General features: G+C 42.3%; 1 protein-coding gene across 10 annotated transcripts in view; it reads left to right on the forward strand.

Moving 5' to 3' along the window:
- The window catches only part of bcorl1 (BCL6 corepressor-like 1), a 38,596-nt gene extending 12,438 nt beyond the window's left edge, over positions 1-26,158 (forward strand). For 2 of the 10 annotated variants that reach the window (XM_074674038.1, XM_074674042.1), the window contains exons 2-12: positions 11,920-12,004; positions 12,102-14,675; positions 14,927-15,059; positions 15,371-15,841; positions 17,259-17,446; positions 17,715-17,984; positions 18,062-18,228; positions 19,116-19,261; positions 21,530-21,607; positions 23,446-23,617; positions 23,713-26,156. In XM_074674038.1, the coding sequence (XP_074530139.1) occupies positions 11,999-12,004; positions 12,102-14,675; positions 14,927-15,059; positions 15,371-15,841; positions 17,259-17,446; positions 17,715-17,984; positions 18,062-18,228; positions 19,116-19,261; positions 21,530-21,607; positions 23,446-23,617; positions 23,713-24,055 (4,548 nt within the window). In that variant the 5' untranslated portion in view covers positions 11,920-11,998 and the 3' untranslated portion in view covers positions 24,056-26,156. The other 8 variants (XM_074674043.1, XM_074674040.1, XM_074674039.1 and 5 more) reach the window with 8 other exon arrangements.
- The last annotated feature ends 889 nt before the right edge of the window (positions 26,159-27,047 follow it).

Raw genomic sequence — 27,047 nt, forward strand, 5'->3', positions numbered from 1 at the left:
GCAGAAGAGTTTAGACAAGTCCTGTGACTGAGATATCATGCCAAAAAAAACCAAAAGTATTAAAAATTTCTTCAACTGGCTGGTTACTCTGGTGCTAAACAGTGAAGGTGACCAAAAGCATGCACATTTCTAAATATAACATACAAAAATAGCTTGGTTTCATTGTATTTCCTTTCATAAGGAGACAGATAGGTTAGTTTTGTTTGATCAGAGACATCTGTCTCTCCCGCTCTCCAAAATAAGTCTAAGGCTAAATTAGCGCTTCAGTGAGATTTCAAACTGAGCAGCGTTTCCTCTGTTTAACAGCCCGTGGCCATATTGATGGCCTTCTACTCACAAGCACTTGTGAGTTCAATAACTGTAGTCTCTTGCAGAGATGTTGGTGCGCAGAGCCTTGGTGGACGTGGAAATCACATGCCATCTCTTTAAGCTTTGTTCATATGCAACTTCTGCAGTATGTGACACAGAACGATGCTGCACCAGTGGTGATGGAGGTGATTAGGTTATTTCATGAACTGTCTTTCCAACTTATTTTTAGTGTGTGTGTGTTTTTACAAGCTGCTGTGGGAAACATTGCTCTGAGTGTCTATCCTACTTTTACTTGTGCTGTCTGCTCATGTTAGACACCTGACATAACAGTTACTAATTTTCTTAACCAAATCTTACATTTTGTGGCTATGTTGGTGATTTTTATTGAAGTTCATTTCAAATATCCCTGTCTGACTCTTCTGACAACACTCCCCAAAATGAGGGTGAGCACAGATTCTTTGTACTGCTAAAAAGTTTGAAAGTCAAATTTGAAGAAGTCAGCCGCAGTGTCCCACTTACTCAGGATAATCCACAGACCTCGCTGTCAACAGTTTCCATGGGTCTGTTTCTCAAGTAGAAGCACAGAATTTCCACAGAAAATCTCTCAGAGTGAGGTCTGTAGATAATCCAGAGTAACTGAAGGGAATTGTTGCCGGTTGCTTCAGAAGTTTTACACAAATTAGTTTCCACAGATTAAATTCATTTCATCATATGTAGAAATTTTGGAAGCAGATAAGAAAACATACAATCCCTATGGCTGCATCAGACAATGATGTGCACCCTTAAAATGGTCTGTTTGTGTTTCAGATACTGTGATCGTACACATTCCAGCGACAGCAACTGCACTCTGTTCGATGTGTGCTGGCTTCAACAGCACATCAGTAAATGCTCAAGTGAGAATATCTGTTCTATATGGTGTACTTGAGTTGTGGCTGTTGTCTGCGTTGGCCTTCAGTTTGCTGTTGACCGACAGTGTCTCTGTGTCCATACAGGAAAAACTGCTCCTGTATTGTGTCTTGAGGCATGGGGAGCAGGGCTCAGTCTTCATTGATCAGATGAGCTGAAGTATTCAACAACAGAAACTTGATTCAGCTTGGTTTATGCATTTTCTGTCACTGATGTAAATTAGACTTACTCAGTGTTTCCTCTGATATTTGTAAAATATTGTTTATTTTTTAAGCTGTGTGTGATCTGTTTACAGTACACAGGAACACAGACAACTAAACATTCTACAATTCAAACATGACAGTACAGAGTTGATTTACATCCATTCAGAGGTGAACATAAAAATACAGTATAATTACAATATATTTTAATGTGGATTTGGAAATTTCCTCTGCATAAACATCTCAAATCTTCCATGTATAAAGCCGCAGACCCTTTCTCTGCTTTTGCTCATTTTCTATCTTTTCAGCGACATTTTCTATTTTGCACCTGACCTTCAGAATTTCATTCACACAGGAAATAAAAGAGAGGCTGTCTAACTCCTGTCTAAAGCTTTCATCACAGCAAATCCACACTACTCTGCTCTTCATGAATATCAAGCAAAATGCCGTATCACACCGAGAATGTTATCAAAACCATAATTTATAATCTACCTATGTGGATTTCTTAATAAACTTGACTTATTGAAGACAGGTTGAGAAACACATTTCTTATCCCCCCCTTCAAAGATAGACTTTAGTATGGTGACCCTCTTTAGGTTTGTCCCCAAGTGTTTTATCATATTTTCTACTTGGTGGTGATGTGGTGGTCTGCACTGTTGCCTTAAAGCAACAAGGTCCTTAGTTTGACACTGTGTGCAGACTGGGGGGCATTTCTGTGTGGAGATGCGTGATTGGATGTTCCATATAGTCAAGTGATGAATTGCTCAGGTTTGTCCCTGCCAACTTTCAGTCGTTTACTTTTTGCCAAGGTTTACACATCTTTTGGTGTATCAAAAATGAGTAAAACATAAAGGAGCTAAACATGATGCAAATTTCATGAGTTAGACCTTCAGACATCTTCTGCTTCACTGAAGAGGGTAAAAATGTGGGGTGATGAAAATTTTAGATGACTTGGATCAATGAAGGAACCTTTTTTCAAGTTAAAAACAATACTCTGAATTGATCCGTCCTTCTGATTATTGTATTGATACAAACTGAGTGTCATTTTATATCTTTTTTTTTTTCAGTGTTTGAGATTCCTATTCGCTCCTTTATCTCTGCGCTGAGGAGGGTGTTCATCCTGAATGAAGCACTTTACTCCTTAGCCTCACTCCTTTGCTCCCAAGTGGCATCCTCCAGTCTAAAACTATGAGGCAATGACAAAGTGCTATAAACTGGGGTTTGTCAAGCATCCGCTTGAAGCAGACTCCCAAAGTACCAAAAACCACGAACAAATCAAGCCGTAAAAAAATGATTTTTACAGCAAAAATAAACACACTTACAGACTGGTAAAAAAAAAGCCTCCCGTCTGAACTGTTAATTTATCTAACAACACACTATGCTGGAGTGATTTTTTTTAACTTGGTCCTTTAGAAGAGAATAAGACCACAAGACCTCCAATCAGAAGCATAGCTCAGCTGACTGACAGTGCAAGTGGCTCTAAGCCCTCCATATTTCCACTACGATTCCCACGAATGACTTGCTCGAAAATTCCAAATCAGAAGTGAACATGTGACATCATGGAGATCATTCAGCAGTTATGTTTCGTGCTCTCCAAATGTGAATACAAACATTTTTCGAGTGAGTTATATGTAAAGGCAGTGTAAAGATTTAGTTCTTGTCTAGTAATATAAAGGACATAAATTTTGCGGCACAAATGGGTTACAAAGTCAACTCTCCAGACGAGTCATTTGCTTTATTTTCTCCTTAAAGGATAAGTTCGGTTTATACAGCTTTTACATTGTTTATAGAATGAAGTAGAACAAAATACTCACCCAGAAGGCTTTCCTGATCCAAGCAGTGCTTCGGGAGATATTTAGATCCAAAATTGTGCAGCGGACGTCCGTATAATAGGATCCATCGGGGCATAGACAGCGGCGCTCCTAAAACTGCATTAATCGTCCAAAAACTCACGTTTTTCACCAATAGTCCATCATGGTCCGCTCCGAGATAGTCCTCTGCTGCAGTCTGTGTCACTCCAGACAGCGCTGTGTGGCTGTAATGACCTCTGAACTGATGAAGACTTTGTTTACGTTTGCCCTTCCGCGCATGCACAGTACTCTCTGTAGAGCTAACTCCACTTCCTCTTTTCTTTGAGGGGCAAACGTAAACAAAGTCTTCGTCAGTTCAGAGGTCCTTACAGCCACGCAGCGCTGTCTGGAGTGACACAGACTGCAGCAGAGGACTAACCCGGAGCAGACCATGATGGAATATTGGTGAAAAACATGAGTTTTTGGACGATTAATGCCGTTTTAGGAGCGGCGCTGTCTATGCCCCGATGGATCCCATTATACGGACGTCCGCTGCACGATTTTGGATCTAAATATCTCCTGTAGCACTGCTTGGATCAGGAAAGCCTTATGGGTGAGTATTTTGTTCTACTTCATTCTATAAACAATGCAAAAGCTGTATAAACCAAACTTATCCTTTAAGAAAAATTAAAAAATCTGACTCATTCCTGCCATGTTTGCCAATCAGGATGGAGATTCTCTGGTGATGTTCAACTGAAGACCAGTGAAAGTTCATTTATCTAGAAAATATAAAAAAATAAAAAAAAGCTTTCCTGATCTCTGTGGCATTAAGTAGCTTTTATGGTAACAGGGAAGCTTGGATGAACTTGTGATCTTAAAATTCACCTGCCCTATGGTGTGTGCCGGTAGAGAAATGAGCTTTTCAGACCCAAGCCGTTTTTCGTAACAGACAGGGAGCTTTTTTTTGGCTTGGTGTGTATGTGGTTTCTGGTCTTTCTGCAGCCAGCCTCAAGCGGACACTTCATGAACAGTGTTTTCTAGCACTTCCTCATTGCCCCTTATTTTTATACTGAAGCTTGCCACTTGATAACAACCCAAACACACAAACCGGCTTCACCATGACATGTAGTGTAGTTTTAATCTAAAGATTAAAAGTCTAGTTTTATTTTAATGCTTGCACTAAACAGCAGGTATCTGTGTTCATGCTCACCACCTGGCTTTGTGCATCTCCTGCAGTTTTTGTCGAATGTATGGTAGCCTGTATATGATGGACAAGATAACTATGGCTACTACCTAAGCTGTAGAGAAGTGGCTGACATACTGAGTTACTTAGTTTGTTTTATTTACTCAACTGTGTTTATCAGGCATCTTTCATAAATACAAACATGTAGCCTAAAGTGATTCACAACAGACGAGACAGAAAATAAAATAATAGGTAAAATAATAAACGATTAAACAATATTTAGGACTGAAACAAGAAAGGAGATAGCTGAAAAAAATACTTGAAAATAAAATCAACACAATGTTGACTGTCCAGCTTAAGCTTGTGACACGACAGAAATTGCCAGGTTCCACAACTAAAGTCACTGTACAAGTTAGCCAAAAGGCAAGGACTGTATTGCTTTGATAACTCAGCATTTACCAACCCCTCCCTACTCTCAAACTTCATCTTCTCTTCCAGATATAATCCACCCTGGTGATAAAAAAAACTCCAAAACATTAAGACAGCTACTCAGAAACCAGTGAGTGATATGACACTGTCCACAAGTCTATAACATAAACACACATACTAGATGTTTAGTGTTTGTTGCTTGTCCCAGCTCCTGAGAATCTTTGCTATCTGGATAAGAATCCTGCTGTTTCAAGTTATATGCTTGATTTGTTTGTATTGGTTGATAAATTACAAGAAACAAATGTTGACAGACATGCTGATAGCAACGTTTTTTCCTGTCAGGCCCACTGTGAAGCATACAGAGACACCTGTGTGTGATGCAGGTTACGATTCCTAGAAGCAAAATTGCTCACCCGTCATTTAGGAAGACTTTTTGACCTGTACCCAGAATTATTTTTTAGTCTGATTTGGTAAGGTTTCAGTAATTGTCTTGGATTTAGAAAGTAGAGTTTATTTGAATATCAAACAGGAAATGTTGGTGATAGACAATCCCTTGATTTCCTGGCCCTGAATCTGTGCCCTGCAGTTCCATTCATTGGTCATGGTGATAAAATGTAAATGCAACACTCAGCCTCAGAAAACAGTGATTTTACCACGTTATCTCAACATCTGGTTTTAAACACGATCATGTATTTTTCTTCTATTTTTAATCACTGGCCCTATTGGATGTCACGTTAGTCAGTGTGAATTGGATGTATCGAAAGCGTGACAGTTAAATAATCTTTATTTCACAGCTCTCGGTGTGAGGGCAGATCAGCAGCGTAAACCGGACCTATGTGGTCAGAAGAACTTGAGGACAGTGAAAAAAATTACTTGACATCTTCCTGTGGACTCCCCCTAAAAGGTTGTCTAATATTTGTTGAATCTTTGGAGATAGAAAAAGCGAGACAGCCTGTTGTAAGGTGTGTATTTATCTGACTCCTGCGAGGTCCCCTGCAATTAAAGATTGAATCCCAGCGAGCAGCAGCGTGTTTGTTATTCACCTGTAGGGCTTTACCCGGCGCTAGGACCCAGGGTGCGCGATTTTCATCTCCAGCTGCTGCAGACCGAAAACTGGCAATAAGGGAAGATCGCGAGGACAAGCCAAAATTGCATACTGTATTCATTCTACTTGAAAATCACATCCCTGGCCCCACACGGAAGACTTCGCACAGACAACAATAGCTTGTTGCGCTGTGTGCAGGCTTTGTGGCTGTAGACAGCTCGGAGCGCAAGGTAAGACGGTGCAATACCATGCGATTACTAATAACAAAGGCGTTACGGGCGAGCAGGGGCATTAAAGGGGGCATTGCACAACGCTATTGAGGGCGAGTAAAACTCTGCCAAACTTTGACCTGGATATCTGTATTTTCGAGTTGTTGGTGTCATGCAGAAGCCACAGTAGTTGCGGTGGCGTCTCGCTGTTCTCCCTCGGCATTATGTAGGATCGTGTCACATGTATGGACAGCCAAGTTGTGTATCGAGATGGTATACTTGGGTCTGCTGTCCATGCGTGGCTGCTGTGGATGCGGTAGGCTGTCCAAACGCTGACACGGTAACTATACACGAAGTGATGCGTTTTCATTTCAGACACATATTTAACATCATGTGGACGGCGCATCGGGCCATCCATTAACCTGGCAAACAAGAACATCACCCTCCTCTGTTCCTGTGATCGGCTGCCATCCTGCCTACGTTTATTTATGGCAGAATAATTCATTACTTACACCAAGATGGAAGAATTATGCGCTTTATTTTTCACTCAACGTTCAACCCCCCGCTGCCTCCCAGCCTCGACATTCAGTATTGACCAGGTGAACCACCAACTTAGACGGGACATCCTCGTCGCCGTAAACCATGGCGGCCTAAACAGGGTCGATAATCTCCAATATGACTCCCAGATAAATGACCATGTAGGCTCACTTTGAAAACGACATTCTCTTAAAAAGAATCAGGCCTTCGAAATAAACAACGTGCCTTCCTTCATGTGTGCTATCGCAGTTGTCATAGTGCATGTGCGGAACACTACATCCATGCTCATGGGGGTTTATTAATGCACGCATAACAAGTTTTAGTGTAAGCCCACAGCTACACACACAGGAGCCCGTGCAGCAAACTCGTCTATAATTGGTGAAGCCCCGAGCAGCCGGTCACTACCGGGATAGCTCCTGCGCGGTCGTTGAGGTCTCCGGGTTACCCCCGGCTCAGACACAATGCGATGTGTCAGCTGCCCACTTTGTGCTACTCCCGCTTCTCCACGCCGGAACGGATCCCCACACCGTTCCTCTTTTTCATAACTGATCGGCGTTTTCTGGTTTCCCAATTTCACGTTTGGCCATCTGTCAACGATTTGGCTGCCTGCACGCAGCCATTACTGAGCGAATGGCGAAGGGCATGTTACAGGCTCTCTCTCTTACACACACGCCGATCCTCTCCGCGATAGACGAGCAGCGAAATAGTTAGAGCTCGTTCAGACACGGACTGCTCTCCGCGGACGGACAGGATCGTTGTCCTGCACCGACGTGGGTCGTGCACGGTGGTAAACAAACTCTTTCAGTTTCACGACGATGTGAGGTTCGCTCCTCTGTGTATGTGTGTGTGCCTGTGAGTGAACGGTCATTTCCTCACCACCACAAGTGTTGAGAAAAGTAGGAAATTTGTTGGCCTAGAGGAGTGGACACTCTTGTAAACAGCGGGCCTGTGCTGCTTTCAGGATTCAGGTAAGACAAGTGGCCTAATTACAGGACAGGGTAACCTGTACTGCTTAAACACTGTGTCCAAATGTGATTATGGAATAACTGAGCTTAATGTCTTGTGGCTGTTGAGCTTTGAGGGAGAATCAGAAAGTGCAGAAATCCCCTGACCCATTGACAGATTCGATGCTACAAACTTTTGTCAGCTCGCTTTTGTGTGTTTGGAAGTTGCAGATGTGCTGTCATTCATCTTACAGCTTCAAATGTGAACTCTTGCTCATAGTAGTTTCTTCCCAGCTGCATTGAGTGTGTGTTTACAGCTTTTACGCTTTATGAGGAATGCTGATGTAGTGCCTGTTTGATGTGAAAGTGGAGAGCAAAAATAGATTTTTTTTTCTGGTTCTAAAGATTTAAATATAACAATACTTCCATAAGATATCCCTCTGTAAGTCCTTTTGGGGCAGGTTTACCACCACAGTTTTTGTGTTTTTACAGATGAACATATAAGGATTATTCAAATTGAAGTTAAATTTGTCTTATAGAAATAGTAGCTTGTTTTGAAAATTAGAAAATTTTGATGCAAATTAAGGGTTGAAATTAAAACATGAAAACAGTCTTAAGTTTTTCTTTCAGCTTAGCTCAAGCCCACCCCTCTGTAGTAAATGTGTCTAAATCCAGTTAAAACCTGACCTGGTATCAACAGGAAGTGTGATTTTGTCACACTGCACTGCAGTGATGACAGTGAAGAGGAGATGCCACAGAAGAGTGAGTGGCATGCTTTGTATGGACCGAAGCCTTGCTGGCAAATGTGTTCAGACTGTTAAACCTCAGACCTGGACAAACCAAGGAAGCCTGATAAATGCACTTTAGTTTTACTCGGTTCAGGTATGCAAGTGTCTGACAGTCAGTCACAAAGGTTGTGATAAGGGTGTTCAACATGTTGTCTAGTTATGAGAAGTCACACTCCTGTATGTGTTGCATTTTTTGTGGTTTGACTATTTAAGTTTGCTTAAAAATGGGAAATATAAAGTTGCATGTGACAGTATTGGCTTATGTTGCTGGCTGTGTGTTTGGTTAAGTAGAAAAAGGCACACGGGTCACAATGAGAGACGAAGAACACATTTTGAAAACGAAGTGTTGCCATTTGAGAGTTCTTGTTTTGTGGTTTGCTGAAACTCAACTCCAGCAGATGTTAAAGGTAATATGGTTACTGTCATGGCATTCCCCTCAAATGCCCAGAACTTGTCGTTGATGAAAGACAGCATGTCTGAGGTTTTGGTCGTGAAATCCTCCACACATCAGTGGAGGAGGGATTAGTGTTTCCCCCATCTTCTTCCTGAAGCAGCAGCAGCCTGCAGCTCACAGCCTCCAGCAGCCTGACTCTCTCTTCCTCGTGTTAATTCTTCTGCAACAGACCCAAACCTCTCCCACTCTCTCTTTTATTTATTTTTTTCTCCTACATTTCAGTAATTCCTCTCAGCAGCCCTCACCCCGTGGCCTGACTCTGTTAATTGACCTGAGACTCAAATATACGCTCAGTGATACTCGGAGCCTCCTTTGGTTTAAGGAAATACACTTTATTACTTCGTTACCCTGATAAGCTTTTTCAGTTTAGCGCACCGTTACACTCTTTGGTCGCGACCCCTCTCTCCCCCCTTCCCTCCCTATTCCCCTTGAGCGGCTGGAGCTCGCGTTGCATGCTGGTACCTGCAGTCCTCACCCCTCCCAGCCTCTCCAGCGTCTAATCCTGGGCGTGGATAGCCGAGCACTACATCTCCCATGTTGTCACAGAGCACCCTTCTGCCCCTCTCTCACTCTCCCACCAGACTGGAGACTGGCGATACGAAACGGACTGTCTTGACGACCCCCCCTCCACCCCTCCCCTCCTCTTCCTCCTCTCCCTCCCGCCCCTCTCCTCCCTCCCCTCCCCGGAGTTTTAGAACCGAAAACCGTCGAGATTAGTGAGCAGCCGCGGTCGGCAGAGGCGAAAGGCTGGACGCGGCCGTATCCGAGCCGTGCCTGGTTCGTCACTGCCATCTGGACGAGCTGGTTTGTAATTGTTTGTGTCATTAGACATCTTTGTCATCTCGGGAATAATTCAGCCTTTCAGAGAGAGGGAGTCTTTTAAAGGAAAGGAGAGGCTCGGTGGGGTCATTTTATAACATCGCCGGAGTGGTTCAGACAGTCCTACCAGAGGGCCGATGCAAGAGACGGGAGCACTTCGCGTCAGGTCGGCCGGGGGATCAATTACAACAGCCCGCCTCGACATGTTTTAACCACCGGGAGTGGAGCGGTGCGAGACGGGCTCCGCGGAGGCTCCGCTGCGCAGGGAGCTAGAGGAGGTGGAGGTGGTCAGTGGAGTTTTATATGTTTGCCCTCTGTTTTGTAGCCTCCAGCTGGACAATGTATGTGAAGTTAGCTCACAGTGCCTCTGATACTTTTTTCTGTAAGCAACTCATTCTGTGTTATCTCTGGAATTGATTGTTTGCAGAAAAAAAGCATCCACAGGCAGACTTTTTGTAGGCTGATGATGGGTTTGTTTTGTTTGGGTCTGCCTTGTGTTTTCTGTGTAGCGCCGTATTCATGTTGACTTACCTTATCGGGCGGAGATGGGATCCACTGCCACATTGTGTCCCTGCAGCCACACCATGGTGGAAGTGGTCCCGTCACATACACGCCCCGACATCTGTCCTCCATCTCCCAGAAAGATTTTTTTCACCGAGGCTTGATTTCGTAGTTCTGAGAGGCATCCAGGCTGCATCACCTGAGAGCCGGCTGCCATGCTCTCTTTATGGTGACTGCTCGCCATCTCCAGCGAGAGAGCCCCGGAGCTCTCCAGAGTTTTTCCGTGCTGATGTTTCTAACAGAAAAGCACATTGTTTTTAAAGTGCCCCGCTGCCACAGCATGCATGTGGGCTGTGTGCCCTTTGTGGACAGAGAGCTGACCGTGCTGTTGAAGTCGTATCATGAATTGTGTTTTGAGGCTTGTTTTGTCTTGGAGGTAATGCCAGGCTTCACTTTGTTGCGGACTACGGCATGCATTCATTGGCCTACATCAGAGCGGATGGAATCACAGACCCGGTATGATCGCTGCACAAAGACAAACTAGCTGTAAGCGAACTGTTGTACACGGTAATGAATGCAGACCCTCCTTGCACCGAGCGCTATCCGCGCGGCCGTGCTCGCAGATTCCAGCAGAGATTGGCGTGTCAGTCATTATGTGCATCATATTCGTTATGTTTCACTGACTCCAGGGTGAAGCTTTGACATAGATTTTGTGCTGCCTGCTGCCTGTTTGTAGTCGTCTCATTTACTTGCAGATGCGCTCGCCTGCGCTCACCTCTGCCCACATACCAGGAGCTGCTCTGGCGCGTGTCGCCGGTGTCTACGAGAGTATTTCCAATGTTTGTTTTCAGATGATCGCGTTATTTATTATTTATCGTCTTCATGGTGTGCATGCAAAGAAATATTTTTTGAAGAGGGGACATGGAGATTGAAATGTCTGTGAGTTTTTAACAGACAAAAGTTGGGAGTGTTTTATGTTTTTTTTTTAAAATGACGAGCAATCAAACTGCATGACCCATTAGTTAAAACTGCATTGAATTCAGGTGGGTTTAATTTGTAATTGTAAGTTAACCATCCACTAATCTTGCAGAAAGTAACAGAACTTTAACCACTAGCAGTCATCTGCTTTCCTCTGGTGTGCACTTCTTTATCTGAACAGAACACAAGGAGGCAGCCGCTTACCAATCATTTGAGCGTCTGATTTGTTTCATGGAGGGATAGCTGAACCTGCTCACTTGGTAGAACTCTTTAAACGGGGCAGCCTCATTATCATCTCAAAGGGACAGTTGCACACAAAAACAGAATTAAAGACTTCAAGTAAACATGTAAAATACCATAAAAAAAACTCCTGCAAAAAGGTACAAGCAGATGTGATGTATAGTATCAAGAATAGAAGCCTTTTACGTATGTATTCCTGGATCATTATTTGTCCAATTTACAACTAATGAATGAAGTCTCATTTCACTCCCTGATTGCCTAATTTTTTCTAAAGATTATTCACTTTCCAGATCGATCAATGCAAATAAATTGTTAGTATTCCCTGTAGCGTGCAAATAAAACCAAAGGGTTGTTCTTCAGCTTGCCTCACTTCTCTCTGCTGCCCTGAATTGTCTCCCCGTGCTGCGGAAATTGTAACACATCTGGCCTTCCAGCCCCGTCTCAAAGAAAGGAAGCTTTCAATTTCCCAATGTTGGTTACTCTGAATCATTTAACATGGCACCAAACGGGTTTAAATCTCCAATGAAAGTCCCAGCAGCACTACGGTGATCACATTAAGTGTTCTCTTTTTCTTGTTTGTTCTACAGCGTATCACTGTATTTCAAGGAAGACTCTAACCTGGTGGACTCAGCTACCCCTGAGGCATGTTGTGTTAAAGAAACACCTATGCAGGTATTTTTTTTTTTCATTGTAGTAACATTACTAGATAAGATCATCCTTTCCTCGTGTCTAATTAACACTGCCTTAATGAACTTTTCTTATTACTCAGGTGGATCCTACACTAATGAATGTAGGGGATGGAGGCACGGTGAGCAGAGAGATCAGTGCTCCAAATAAAGCGTCTGCTAGCATGGTGGGGAATCCCCCCCAGACGCTCCCCCTTGAGTTTCGAGGAGATGTTACCCTCAGTCAGCAAAACAAGACCACTCCAACAACAGACTGTAAGACAGCAAAAGCCTGTCCGGACACTAGCAATTACAACCACAGCCCTGAGCTTTCCCCACCTCAACAGCCCAACAATGCACCAACATCTGGCTCAGCTCTCACCAGCTCAGAGAAGAGAGCCGAAAAGAGGCCCGAAGCTCCTAAACTGAAGGCTGACGGAGCCACGGTCTTCCCCGCACCTCAGTGGTCAAGTGGCATAAAAGTCAGCCGAGAGGACTCCCTAAACCCTTGTCACAGCAACATGACGACTACTAAGAAGTCACTTTCACAAACACAGTCTGTGCAAAGTGTCCCGCCTGGGTTTCAATGTGCAGCCATGTTCAAGCCAGTCCAGCCTGTTGCCTTCCTTCCTTCCACTAATTTTTCTTCCCCACTTTGTAAAATAACTCTTCCACCAGCATTGGGTCAGATTGCAGCATTGAGAGAAGCCACAGCCAGTCAGTTTCAGAAAGAAATCCAGCCTCAAACCTCAGGTGTCGGAGGGACACCTCTCATGCGGACCTATCCCTACTCGTTCTCTGTAGGCCGGACTCCGGCTGCAGAGAAAAAAGCGGGAGCATCAACAACAAAACTAAAACCAAACCATTCATCCAGTAAGAATACCAAATCTGTGGTAGAGCATAAGTCTTTAGTGTCAGTAGTAGCCTCACCAGCCATTGCCCTACCGCTGCAGCACCCATCATTAACTTCTGCTGCACCCACCTGCTACACGCTGTCGCCCACTGCTGCCATTTGCTGTGGTTCTACTCTGGCCAGCATCACGTCTCAGAGCAGACTGCTGAACCACATAGAGAAAGGAAACAGCATAGACAAGACCACCATGGGCTCTCTTAAAACTTCCTCCTCTGCTTCAGATGATGGTACTTGTTGCTTAGCTGAAGCAAGAGATGTTCCTTTGGACTTGTCCGCTAAATCAAAACGTCCTAAATGCCTAAACGACCCTTCTGTTACAACAATTGAGCCTCATAATAATGAATCAAATCAGAGAGATTTTCTTAACTCAAAGAGGACTCATTCTACCCCCTATAGCCCGGCTGTGCAATACCCTATCTTACCCAACACCCATAGAAATGGGTCTCATCAAAAGCAAATAAAAAGGCCTCAGAATCACCAGATCCCAGAGCCCAAACCAGCCTGGGGTAAGGGACCTTCACAAGACATCAAAAACATCCCTGGAACATATGTAGGTGTGGCAAGCCCAATTCTGGCTTCAACACTGCGTGGCAAAGATGGAAAAGGGGCTTTTGTGGACGAATTTCAGAGTTTTGCAAAGCAAGAGTTCATATCTATAATTGACCAAGGAGAACACCTGGCCTCAGGAGGAAAGAAGCCATCCTGTCTAATGAAGGGCAACCAACACGCTCACAGTGTCAAACCTGTAAAAAACAACAGCACAGCCATAACCAAGAACAGTCCCTCTAAAGGAGCTCTGTCAACAGCCCTGACAGCCTCTGCCAATGCTCAGATTCATCAGATATCTGGACCTGGCAAAACAGCAGTGCTGTACTCTAACACCGTTTTCAATCCAGCTTGGCAACAGCCATCCCATCTTCAAGCCTCGTCTGCTCAGAGGAAAATCTCACAGGGATCTCCAAAGACTAAAGGAAACACAGTTACAGAAGAAAAGTTTCAGAGTGCCCATCACAGCCCGTCCAAACCTGAGGACGATAAGTGGGAGAGATTGAAGTCTCCTTTGTCTAACCTCGCGTCCATTGTAAAGCAGCAAGCCTTTGAAACAAACACCTTAACAGGTGAGGGAAGTCCTCAAACCTCACCTGTTGGGTCTAAAAAAGCCAATCTTCTGAGTCCACTAACCAGCAACAAAGACACAGCATTTAAACACACTTCCTCTTTTGAACACCCATCACACTGGTCAAAGGAAAAATGGGCTGATGTTCCAACAAGAGATTCAAATCAAGCTTTGAAGAGACATGAGGCCAAGCCTGTGGAGAATAACACTGAGTTAAACACCACTGACGGAGAACACAGGGGACTGAAAGCAAAGCAGGGCTCCTCAAAGCCTGCTGGCCAGTCTCATCTCTTTGGGACCAATGCATCAACAAACGGGAACAGGATGGAGAGCAAGCTTGCCCAGGTGTTAGAGGGGGAGATATCCAAGACAGAAAGTGGGGCACCAGAAATTCCCCCCAGTGAAAAACTGGGAGGCATGGTCGCGTCTATTCTGGCGTGCCAGCACGAGGGGGGAGGCGACAAGCTTGAGAAGAAAACAAACGGAACCAAAGAGGAGTCGCCAACCAAAGCTAAAGCCATCAAACAGAAGAAAAGCAGCCCCAAGAAGCCAGCGAAGGAGAAGTCACCTACGGGACCAAAGAAGACTTCAGGAAAGAAAAAGCAAGACATGGAAAACACTCCAACTAAAGTATCTCCACAAAAGAAGGTAACTTAGATCACATTTTGTTACTTGCCTTCAGAATTGTTCTTTTCATTCCCAATTGAATAAACAGAGAAGATGCTGAAAACCTATGAATATATTTGACCTGTTGATAGAATTCTCACTTAATCTGTAAGTGACACTTTCACTTTTAAGGGCTCATTGTACCTCAGTGACATGGCCTCCATCACCATGAAAGCTTTGTGATCAATAATCTCTGACACAGCACCCTCACTCTCTCCCCTCATGTGTTTCAGCAGAAGAAACAGTGTTCACCTGTGCTGGAGAGAAGTCTGTCAGTGGCAAAAGTTTTTCCTCAATGTAAAGAAGCAGCTCCAAAGGATAAGATCAGTCCCAACAAGGTGGACCAAACAGCTCCCAAGAAACCAGGTGATCTCTTTTGTTTCTTCCCCTTCTGAAAAGCTCTCTCAAAGCTGACACATTTCTAATATTTACAACAAAATGAGTCGTGCTTCCAGTTGTGTCAGATATGAAGTCTTTGTTGTGCATGCAGTTGGATTACTGTGGAATCTCACAGCTTTTGTTTGCTAGTTAAATAGCCTGCAGTCAGCCTTAGTAGTGCAGTAGTGTGTGTATTAAACAGACAGAAAAAGTCACATGCATTATCTCACTGGGAACTTTTCAAGTGTCAGTTTTATATCTTTGCACAGAAGCTGATGATAAAATGTGATTTTTATCAGTGACAGATAGCAGCAGCAGTCCTCACCGTGCGGAGACTCTGGCTCCTCCAGTTGGCTCTGCTTTACGCAGCAAAGAGGCCGACCACACAGACAGTCCCTTCCCCAGATTGAGGAGAGGACGGCGGCGGGCAGATGAGGCTCGACTTGACCTCTGGGGCTTTGCAACACCTTCCCCTCCACCCCCGCCAATGCCCCCTCCTGCAGCTTCCCTGTCACCCCCTCAAAGTCCTGCCCAACCAGCACGTCGTCCAAGAGGAAGGCCTCGATCGCACCCATTACCAGAGCGAGGGTCTCAGGGCAAAGGCAAGGCTGGTGGCGCAGAAGGTGAGACGCCTGCTCATAAGAAACGCAGACGATGTCGCAGTAAAAAGTACCAGACTGGAGATTACATCACTGAGAAAGACAAGCTGGAGGACGGAGAGCGCCACGAAGAGTTTGACCCCTCAAGAAAGGACAGTGGAATCCCAGCAGGTACAAGTTTCTCTGAGATGATCTGTCTAGTTTTTAATTTCCCCTTTCTGTAATTTTTTTCAACAGAATATAGAAAATTTGCTTGAAGACACAAATTTAAAACTTATAAAATAAAGGAAGTTACTTCTGAACTTTAAATTTTTCACTATTTCTGGCTGAGTTTTACAATATTGACTTGCTCTTCAGGTCACTGACAAAAATGCAGCTGTATTTAAAATTGCTTTTATTAGTTTTATTAGAAAGACAGACGATTTTTTAAACTAGATTTATAAAACAGAACAACTGAGTGTTTGGTAAGTTTTGACCACGGTTCATCAGCTTAAACCCTATTAGTGAGCATTTAGATTAGTAAAATTTCCTATTTATGCAGCAGTTTGCCAAATGATTTATCCATCAGCTGTAATCAAATTACTCTAGAAGTAATCAAGACTTGATTCCTATGATTATTGAAAGTCAACTTAACCACAGCCACAAACTGGAGTCCTCAATAAAACTCTAATTTTTAAGTCTTTTATCTGAAACATTAGTTGGGAGCTTTCCAAATTATTCAGATGAACAAAAATACCACTATCAATCAATCTTTTTTGGCTGCTGACCAGATGAAGTGTCAAACATTTGGTTTGTGATGGAATCATGTCATTTTTTTCTGACCATCACTGTCTAAAATGTATTGTTTTAAAAGAATATTTGATGGACGAATCCTCACTCACAATAGTTGCAGCCATGTTCTAGTCAGGGGAACAATTGTGCAGCAGCCAGGCAATGATTCCTGAACATTTGTCTGAAATTCCTCTTTACAAATGTCTGTCCTGAGCAGCAGCAGCAGCAGCATCACTGCATAATTTCATCTGTTGAGTCCACCTGGTTTCAGTGAGTTCAAAACAAGTGGATATTAAATGACCAATTTGTCTTGTTTTTGCAGATTTTTTCCTGAAACTGAATCAACTAAAGGATGACTAGGGTTGTAGATATTAAATTTATTGGGATAAAATAAAGATGATAAATTCCTCCAAAAGCAGAACATCCAGACTGTAGCTCAGCTTTTTGAAGTGAAAACTGTGTCCACCTCAGATCTGACATGGATGAATCTCAAATGAGAAAATCTACATGCAGAGACTGTCCATAATCTCAAGAACATGATTGCAAACTGCAGTAGAGGATAAATCATGGACAGCAGTAACTCTGATTTAGCAAACAACATTGGTAAGCCTGAGAGCAGTGAAGGCCAGGTAGTCCTCTGCCACCTGATGTTGGCTCAAACAGCACCTGAAATATCTCCTGTCCCATGTTTAGCTCTGCAGATGAGCATTAGCTCACCCGTATGATGGCTGCAATGAAAAGATCATTTGTGTATTTTTACGATCTTCACCTGTTTGCCATTACTTTGCATAATCTTGGATATGTTTTGCCATCACAGATCCACAGGCACATCAGTGCCCCAGTCCTATTGCCGCCAGTCCAGAGCCTCCCCCACGGAGACCCTCGTTCACACGCTCGGGGTCAGTTCGCTATCAGGATGGGGATCTGTCTCCAGAGAGTAATGACAAGCCTTCAGGGAAGAGAAAGTTCAAAAGCAAGCACTTATGTGACAATGATGAGCAGAGGGTAAGTCGCTCACTGATTCTGCTGCAGGCTCGCAGTATATCTTTAACTATACAAGGATGATAGGAGTAAAGCACAAAGGGCCATGAATATATTAGCTCACAGTGCCCCCCTGTGGCTAGATAAATGCTGTGTTTGTCACATTTATGAGGGCAGCTGGAGTTATACTGCTCAGGTCCTTGATAAGTGGAAGTCATTGCTCTGACTTGGCAGTGTATTACACAGATTCCATTTCACACACGGCGCTCTTAACAATAAATCTGTGTTTCAGGTGAAGACCAAACGCAGCTGTTTGGGGAAGCGCGCCGCTGCCTCACTCCCCCTGAATGATGATGCTGTGGATGTGAAAAAAACAGACAGCCCTCCACCTGCTCCAAAAAGTGTGCCATCATCCCCACCCAACAAGAAAGTCTCATCAGGAAAAAGCAACAGTTCAGAGTCTCCACCAAAAAAGCCCATTCCACCAGAGGTCCGCCGACTGATTGTCAATAAAAATGCCGGGGAGACCCTGCTGCAGCGTGCTGCCCGCCTGGGCTACCAGGTAAAATCCACTTTTTAATTCAAATGATTTTATTTCTCTGAATCATGTTGATGTGACACAGTCTTTCTCTTCTGCAGGATGTAGTTCAGTACTGTCTTGAGAAGGACATTAGGGAGGTCAATCGGCGTGATAATGCTGGTTACACCGCTCTCCATGAGGCGTCCTCACGAGGCTGGACGCAGATTGTCCAGATGTTGCTGAAATACGGTGCTGACGTCAACTGCAGCGCTCAGGATGGAACACGGTGAGGCTTAATGTCGTGTTTAAGTTTGTAGTTAGTTACATTAATGGAAAGAACAGTTGTTTCTTAAAGGTCTTTTAGGAACCTTTTAATCAGATCCCAGAGTTGAGGTTATTTATTGGCCTTTCATCAGGAGTTTGCTATTTTGATTCTTTCACAGCTTCCTCGAAGAAAAGGGGTCATTTGTTTGCAAAGCCAATGTACTTCTGTTTTTAATAGAGAGTGCCAGCCAAGTAATCACATTTCAATATTTTTTATCTCAATTTTTATTTCAGTCTTTATCATTATGAACTTTGAACTTTTCAAATCCTAGAAGACTGTCTGACATCACACTCAACTTAACTCACCCAATTTTGCCAATCAGAGAAAACCCCACAACCTTCAGCTGCCCTCAGATTTGACCGTCAATTTAATGCCACTTCTTGAAAAACTAGCATGATGGCTGTGGGAAATTTATATCCATGAAATATTATCATGTCATATCTTAAACATGAAAAAGAAAACTGTAGATTTTTTTCCACGACATACAGACCTTTCTATAGGATTAATGTGTCATTTCTTACTCCCCTGATAATGTTTAGCCTCAACAGGTGTTGGTGTGTGCTAACACCCAACAGACTGTGTGTTTATAATGAAATGAAATCTTATTGTGACTGCAGTATTCAATAATATCACAGTTTAGTGCTGATTCTTCTTCTAATCCTAGATACACAAACAAGTTAATCACTGAATAGTATTTAAATTTAATTTTCACCGTTTGTTCAAACTGTTCTTGTTTAATGATCCACACATCTGATTAATGGTATGCACAAGTTTTCAAACAGATGTTTATTTTAAGCTGTACACTCACTTAACAGCAGTTGTTTTGTGTTCTTTTTCTTTTTATTTAGGCCTCTCCATGATGCTGTGGCAAGCGATAACCTCCCAATAGTCTGGCTACTACTGAACCACGGCGCAGACCCGACCCTGGCCACATACTCTGGACACACACCGGTGAAACTGGCACACAGCCCCAGTATGAAGACCTTCCTCACGGGTGAGCTCATCCTTCTCATTGGCCTTTTTTCTCATCACACTGTTCTGTACCCCACACTCAGCTGAATTTGTATCCTACATCATCAGCAACCACTTGAAACACAATTAACAACAAAGAAAAAATGGAGCAGAGTTAAGTTGATGCTACGCACATTACATTTTTCTTTGATCAACTTCCACCTAATGAACAGTTAGTCAGCGCGTTTATCAGCTCTCACTTCCTCTTCATTGGATTAGGTGCAGTGATTAATCAACAATAAATTCAAAACAAAGCACATGTAAGAACTTGGATTAGGGATGCACCGATACTGATTGGTGGTATCGGTTATCAGTCAGAAGCTATTGATGGTCCCATCCAGGCAAACGGCTCTATGCCTTTTTGTTTTTGTTTTTGTTTTTACCAGCGCTCTTTGCTCCTTGATTTGAAATATTACCTCTGATGCACTTGCCTTTTTTTTGCTGCATTATCAGTCAACAGGATATAAAAGTTTACATTTGAAAATAACTTGTTTACATTCTGAAGAATTCTTTTGATGGTAAACATTTAAATATTTCATAGTTTAAATATATTTTAACTTAAGTAATTCCATAAACTATTTTTTTGCCTTTTACCCAAAACATGATCAGTCTTATCCCACAGTAGAGCGTGCAGGTTATTATTTAACACTGGTATTGGACTGGTATTGGCCGATACCAAATCCCAGGTATCAGTATTGGTATCAGAACCAGAAAAGTTGGATCAGTGCATCCCTAGCTTGGATACATAAAAGCTGGATATGTAATCCGTTTTTCCACAAAACATTAAGAGCATTAGTCCAGAGCAGTGTGTTTGAGCTCCTGGATGTATGTTGAATTTCCCTTCAGTTGCTGTGTTTCATGCACAAGTGCATTTTTTTTGACATTCTAAACTGAAACCATAATGTGTGCTGTAGTGTAACTTCATTGTAAACAAAAAAAATATATTAGCTCAATCATCAGCAAAAAGTAACAGAAGAGAGGTGGAGCTGATGAGTCATGATCACACTGGTGTGCTCATGTTACTAAATAAAAGTCAGTGAGTCTCGTCAGGAGATGGCTGTTGTGCCAAACACCCTATGACAGATTTAACAAAGCTCTCACAGATTTAAAAAGCAAGAGTTTTATGTTTTAAAACAGAATTTTAAAGAGGGGTATTACTAAGCATGATGGTTATAGAGTAATAATGCTGGTGCGGATTAAATGTAAATTACTCAAACGGTCTGTTCTAAAACAGGCATGAGATCTTCCCGAGACTCACTGAAATAAGGAGGTCATCACATTAGGATGTCTTAACTGTTAGCTCTGCCTATAGCTCTGTTCCTGACAGATCTGCAGAGGGCTGGCCAATCAGAAGACAGGGGTTTGTGGGAACCTTAAAGAAATAGCATCTGAAATTAAAGATTTCATACAGAGGCTGAAACACCAGTGTGCGAATGAATCAGATTTTTGAAATGTAAACCATGTAAAGCTACAGCAGTGGTACCAAAAGAAAAGTTTCAGGCCTAAGGAAACAGCACAGTACCCCCTCTTTAAAGAAGTGGTTTTTTTCTTACCATCTTTATCTACCTGACCTGGGCATAGGTTTTGAACTGAATTGTTAAATCTGTTCTTTTATACACAATCACAGTCTTTTGATGATCCAGGTGAACTTTGGGTTTTTAGCTTTGGTATCCAGATGCCGTCTTTGCTTGCAACATGTTTTGGTTTCACTTTGGGGAAGCTGTAGCACCATCCAACATTTTATGTTCTGAATATCCAGTCGATTCATTGAAGAAATGCATTCTTGAACAAACTGTATAGATTTTTTCCCATGAAGCATTGCAAATATTCCTTAGAACCAGTTTTTAGTATCTTCTTGCAGCATTGGCTGCTTTTTGCGATTGAGACAACATCAGCTAACACTTCACTGCTAGCGCTGTTTTTTTTTTTTTTTTTTAGTGTAAACTTGGCTGCAGCACAGTGTTTACTTGAGTGTTTTACTCTCACGCAGTGAATCTCAGGTAAACAGAGAGAGATGATGGTTCAGTAGCTAATACAGCCACAATGCCCAGTTTTCCTTTTGAATGGAGCGTTCACTGAGCAGCAAAGGGGAGGGAACCCCAAAGACAAGCTATATCTTAAACTGAGTGGCTTTAAGAGGATGTGTTTAATCACCTGTTTTTGCTGTTGTTTGTTTGCTCTGTCCTGACAATGGACACACTCAAGCAGTTAGGAAGTACAGCTCAGGTGTAAAACATACTTTTTTTTACAGAATATTTTACTGACCTGGAAGGCCGCAAGGATCCAGATCCTGGTTTACCCTGGGATTTCTACAGCAGCTCCCTGTTTGGTAAGAAACCTTGGAGCAGTTTCTCTATCTGCACCTCTATGTCTGCCAATCCATCAGGCCGCTGATCAATCAAATGTGTTACTTCAGTTTGTAAACATTGGTAGTAGGGAACTCATTCCTCTGCTGGCTGTGAGGAAGTCCAGTCAAGGCTTGTTGGACAAATGAGCAGGTGGCCGCAGGGAAATCACTCTACTATGTTGGCCGGGCTCTGGCTCAACTGTTGGGACATAAAGGGGTGTTAGCCTGGTGTACCAGCATCAGTGCTGTGTTGTAAACAGCCACAGGGAGCCAGTTATCCATTTGAGGGAGAACAGGATTAAGAGTTCTGTGGAAACACCACAAGAGCCTAAACAGGAAATGGACTGCAGCTTTCTGGATAAACTGTAGAGACTGAAATATGTTGGTAATGTTTAGCTACCAAATTAGCCCTAATTTGACCTCCTGTCAAGGAGAAATTGTTCACTTTATTTCACTTAATTTTTTCTTAAATACTCAAATCTCAAGGACTATATTTGAAAATAAAAATATAAAAAATAGCAAAACTACATCCACATTTCTTTAAAAAAATGGAATATTTAGTTGTTAAGGGCAGCTTTTGGTTCAGCAGTGGAAGCGTCCTTAATGTACTCCAGTTGCACAGCTAACAGAATGTGAATGAATGGGATTATCCTTCACCAGGTCTTTCAGGGTTTCAGGGTTAAACAATACATCCCACAGGATTCAAGTTGGGTCTAAAATTCATTCTTTTTTTTCTAAATTTACTGAGTGGTATTTTTTCTTTGACAATTGTTTAACTATCGCAGTCTTTTTCTGCTTCCTGCTGCCACTGCTACAAAATAAAGCAACACCACATCACTTTCAATTGGCACATTTCACCTCAAAAAACCCCACTCACTCAAATGTATGTAAACTATACTATGAAATGGAATATAAGAGTCCTCATTGTTTGAAATACCATTACAAGCTAAGCATACACATGCAGCTGTCAGTGGGCGACCACATCACAAAAAAACAAAAATTGGCAGAAGACGATTTTCAGAGCAGGTTAATCCACCACAGACCTGTGAATGGAACTAGATGGAGACGTTAACTACAGTCCCAAAACAAAGATCCATCATTAGACAGCCGTGGAAAATACACGTGAGCACTCTATGAAGCAGCTTCTGCCATCAGTGAATGAATTCAGTGTGAAGGGATGAATGTGTCATTTAAGTGGTCGGGGAGACACCTTCAGTTTTATCCTTCAAATCAGAATCGTCCAGTCTAGCTGCATATTTCATGTTTGTTGTTGGTTCATATACTTTTAAACAGTTGTGTTTGATTGTCCATATTTACACAGATAACACCATAAGATTTGCATTCAACAAATCCGAATTGACCCTGAGTTTATAGAAAATAGAAAAACCTCTGTAAGATACTTTCATTGCTTGTAACCTAAAGAAGAGGATTAAACTATGACACAGGATAAAGTATCTGGCTTTTGGTACAAGTCTTACTGACTTGGATCTTTGTCATGTCAGTATAATCTCATTATAGAAAACACAAAGCTTTCACATCAGTAGATTGGATAACTGTCTTTGCATTGTCCAACAGCTCAAATTTATGAAAAACAGTTGGCTTGTAAGTAATCCTCACAAATAATGTTGCTTATAAACTTTGTTTTCATCTCATGTTTCTTAGTGAAGCTTCAAATGAATTATCTGCAACATTAATCTTTCATGGCTTTATATCAGTAGCAGTCCATATAATATGCAGTGCACATACTGTCCTCTAGAGGGCAGTCAAACTCTGCCTGTTGCCCATCTCTCCCTCTGACCTCGTTGAACTCTCCCTCACAGAAACAGATCAGGAGCCGTGCTGGGATTTCTTGCTGTCGGAGCAGAATCAGGATCTGGAGGAGGATAGGACGGGGAAGGCTGAGCCGGACTCAGACAAAGACTGCCTTCTGTTTGAGTTCTCCTCTGAGCCTCTCTTACCCTGTTACCATGTCCAAGTGTCTTTAACACAGGGGTGAGTTCATGAGAAATAAACCTACAAGTTACACATGACAAACCTAACAATTTTGTTTACTCTGTACCTAAGATCAGGAGTTTCCTCTTTCACAGATTCTGCAACTGGTTCCTCCTGACCGACGTCCTGAAGCGTCTGAAGATGTCAGAGCGGATCTTTCGGGCACGTTACCCTCACCTGGAGGTGGTAAACCTGTCTCACTCTGAGCTCTGGAAGCAGGTGTCGGTCAGCCAGGTGAGCTGCACTCTGGCTTCACCCCACAGAGGCAAGAAAAAAGCAGAGGATGAGGAGGGAGAGGATGAAGAGGGACTTGTGGATCTGGTGCGATGCGTACCAGAGCTCCAGAGACTGCTGGGCTCATCCATCCACATCCTACAGGAGGAGGAAGAGGAGGAGGAAGAGATGCTGATGAACACAGGGAAGCCTCGCAGTCGATAGCCTCCCTTTAAGTGTCGTCTTTTTGCTCGAGTCCCTCCCTCCAGGCAGCAGCTGAAAGGAAACCTCTCCGTCCGCTGTAACAGGGGTTTGAACTCCAGCAATGACTTGACACTCCACTTTAACGTTTGACCTCAGACAGAAGGTGATCACATGATCACACAGACCTGCACACGGGAGATGTCGGTGCTGGAAAGCAGCTTTCAGGTTCCTATCTCTAGGTTTATTTGAATACAGAAGAGAAAACTTTTTTTATGATTCTGTCTGTACATGGTAGTGTAAATGTATATCTTGCCATCAGGGTTAACACATTTGGTTCTATAAATGTATTCTTGTGGCAAAGGACGGATTATGTTTTAGAGTTTTTGTTTTGTTTCCGAGGGAAAGCTATACTTTTTTTTTCAATGGGAGAAAATCCGAGGCTTTTATCTCGGGGACTCTCGCGTGAAGCTCAAGTCAGGGAGGCCACGGTGCCCGGATGATTTCTCCATCAGCCTGGGAGACATGGAGACCTGCAGAGAGGAGATCACGGCACATAATCTTCACACAGAATCACTCGCTTAGCTCAGAGACTTATTTACATTTTCTCATCATTTGGACCTAAGACTTTCTGTTGATTAATTCTCAAACATTTCACAGAGTTAGAGCAGGCAGCACCACGCTGTCAGAGCTCCTGCTTGCAGAATTAAATCATTGGGTTTTTTTGGACCTTGACATTGAGAGATTGTTTACGAGACTTGGTGGATTGCAGAGGTCTCCATTTCCCAGGATGCACTACTCCTGAACTGATACAGAATCCTGTGGATCTCTCTCAGAGGAAAAGTAATCCGATCCTGTGTCTGAGGAGCTCAGACTGCCTCCAATCTGCAGCCACGACTCTCCCCTCTTTGCGTCCTGATATGATGTTTCCAGATCCCGGAGTGCTTTGTGTTGCAGTGTTTTATTTACACTGTTTGTTGTGCTTAATTTAATAGTCATTAATATATTTGACCTCTTGTGTATCTGATGAGCCTATCTATGAAAAGAAAACGCTTCGTATGATTGGTGCTTCATTTTGAAAACGTTCTTAGGACCCTTTATTCTCAGATTTTACTCCTTCATTCAAAAAACAAACAGTATTTCAGAACAGCTAAAGTACAGTTTTATTGTACTGGTGCTAAGACCGATTTTTGTGTTGACAATCAATGATGTTTTGGTTTGAAGTCACAAACTAATAAAAGATATTTAAGATGAAGAGACTAAAGGTGTAAAGAGAAGTATAGTTTAGTTTAGGAAACGGGATACAGCCGAACTGAGAGACTGAGCAGTGTGTGAGGTCCTGGAGAGACTTTTATTTGATTCTTTTATAAGAAATCAACAAGAATAAAGCATGATTGTGGATCATAGTTATTATCTCTTTGTCTGTTCAGATGAATCAATATGAGAGTGAGGAATTCCCGTTAGTGTTCTGGTTTTAAAACTTTTACAGAATAAAAACCTGAGTCACAGATCTTCTGCTTTTCAGGTAGATTGTACCAAATGTTAATCTGGACTGTACCTGATGAAGAGAGTGATCAGGGAGAGTTTTTTCCAACACATCTGATTTGCCACATCTATGAGTGTTTCTTTCCATAAATTTCAAGAAATCTTTTTATTTTTTAAGCTGGATTGAACACGATCTTTAGGAGGATTCAGCACCATTTGGTTCATTATCAACCAGTTCTTGTGTGACCCATTGTCTCCTCAGCTGTGTTCCTCTGGTGTGGAGCTGCAAACGACTCTGAATACTTGTGAAATAGTTGAAGCATGCTGTAGCGGGTTGATATGCAGTCATTTCTCAATCACCCCAGATTTTTTTTTACAGGACATCTTGTTTATCTACTTCTAAATATTATGAGCCAAATTAACCTTCCAAGTCCAGAAAATGTCTTATTTCAAGATATTAAACATCTTAGTGCAAGAAACTTAAACAGGTTTCTTTTGTTGTCTTCAGCATCTTTAAATAAGACATTTTCCTGGACTAGGCAGGTGAATGTGGCTCAGAATAAGTCTAACAGGCATCTTTTTTTCCCAAAACAAGACAAACACCTGCTTGCATTTCACTTTTTGCAGTGTAAGAAAATAAACAATCACACATTATACTCATTTATCTCGGCCCATATTAGTTAATAGTCTGGCAACTGGCTTCTCATCCCTCAAATGTTTATCCAAAACTGTTCAGCAGTCATACTCCAATACTTCAAAACAAGGCAGTACTTCAACCATTAGGAGTCAGGTCATTCTTTTTTTTTTTGAAAACTCATCCTTAACATGACCATTTATACTTTGTGTGTGCGTTTTTTCCTAATGTGTTGTGACTCCAAAGCTCCACCTCACAAATGTTAATTTTTAACATCTCAAAGAAAGCAGAGACATCACAGTGGTCCTCCTATGAGCTAAAATATAACTGATAATGTTTGTTGAACTTTATTTCTACATCAGCTCCCTCCCTTCACGATCTCACTTGTAACATTGCTCATTAACAAAATCTCTGTCTTGTTTTAAACCAGACAATGGAGACTTTCGACCTATAACTCTTTAACTTGACTTTATCCACTAGAGGGAACCAATGACAGTGACTGGCTTCATATGTCGGCTGAGAGCAGTCATCTGCTGCCTATTTCTCTTTTTATTAGATCAGATCAAAAGAAGCTGCAATTCAGCAGGTACAGGGAATTCCACTCCACACTATCAGTACGATTTTCACTCAAGTTTGTACTTTCTGTCTTCAACAGAAAAAAAAAGAAATTCAATGCAATAAGTTGCACAGGAAATTCATTCAGCCTTTCACAGCCTCCAAAAATGACCTTTTAGTTTCTACCAACACTTTAAAATATATCATCTGTCCTCTTTTCAAACATTTTTAGCCACAATAAAAGTAAAATTTAAAAAAATAAAGGATTGAATGAATATTACAAAATGTTAATTTGAATAATTATGACTGAAAAGAAGTTGGTAAAATTCATTAAAATGTTGA

This window comes from Halichoeres trimaculatus, unplaced genomic scaffold (assembly GCF_033239565.1).
Source record: "Halichoeres trimaculatus isolate MK-OKI-2021-1 unplaced genomic scaffold, fHalTri1.1 fHalTri1_scaffold_7, whole genome shotgun sequence".
Lineage (NCBI taxonomy): Eukaryota > Metazoa > Chordata > Actinopteri > Labriformes > Labridae > Halichoeres > Halichoeres trimaculatus.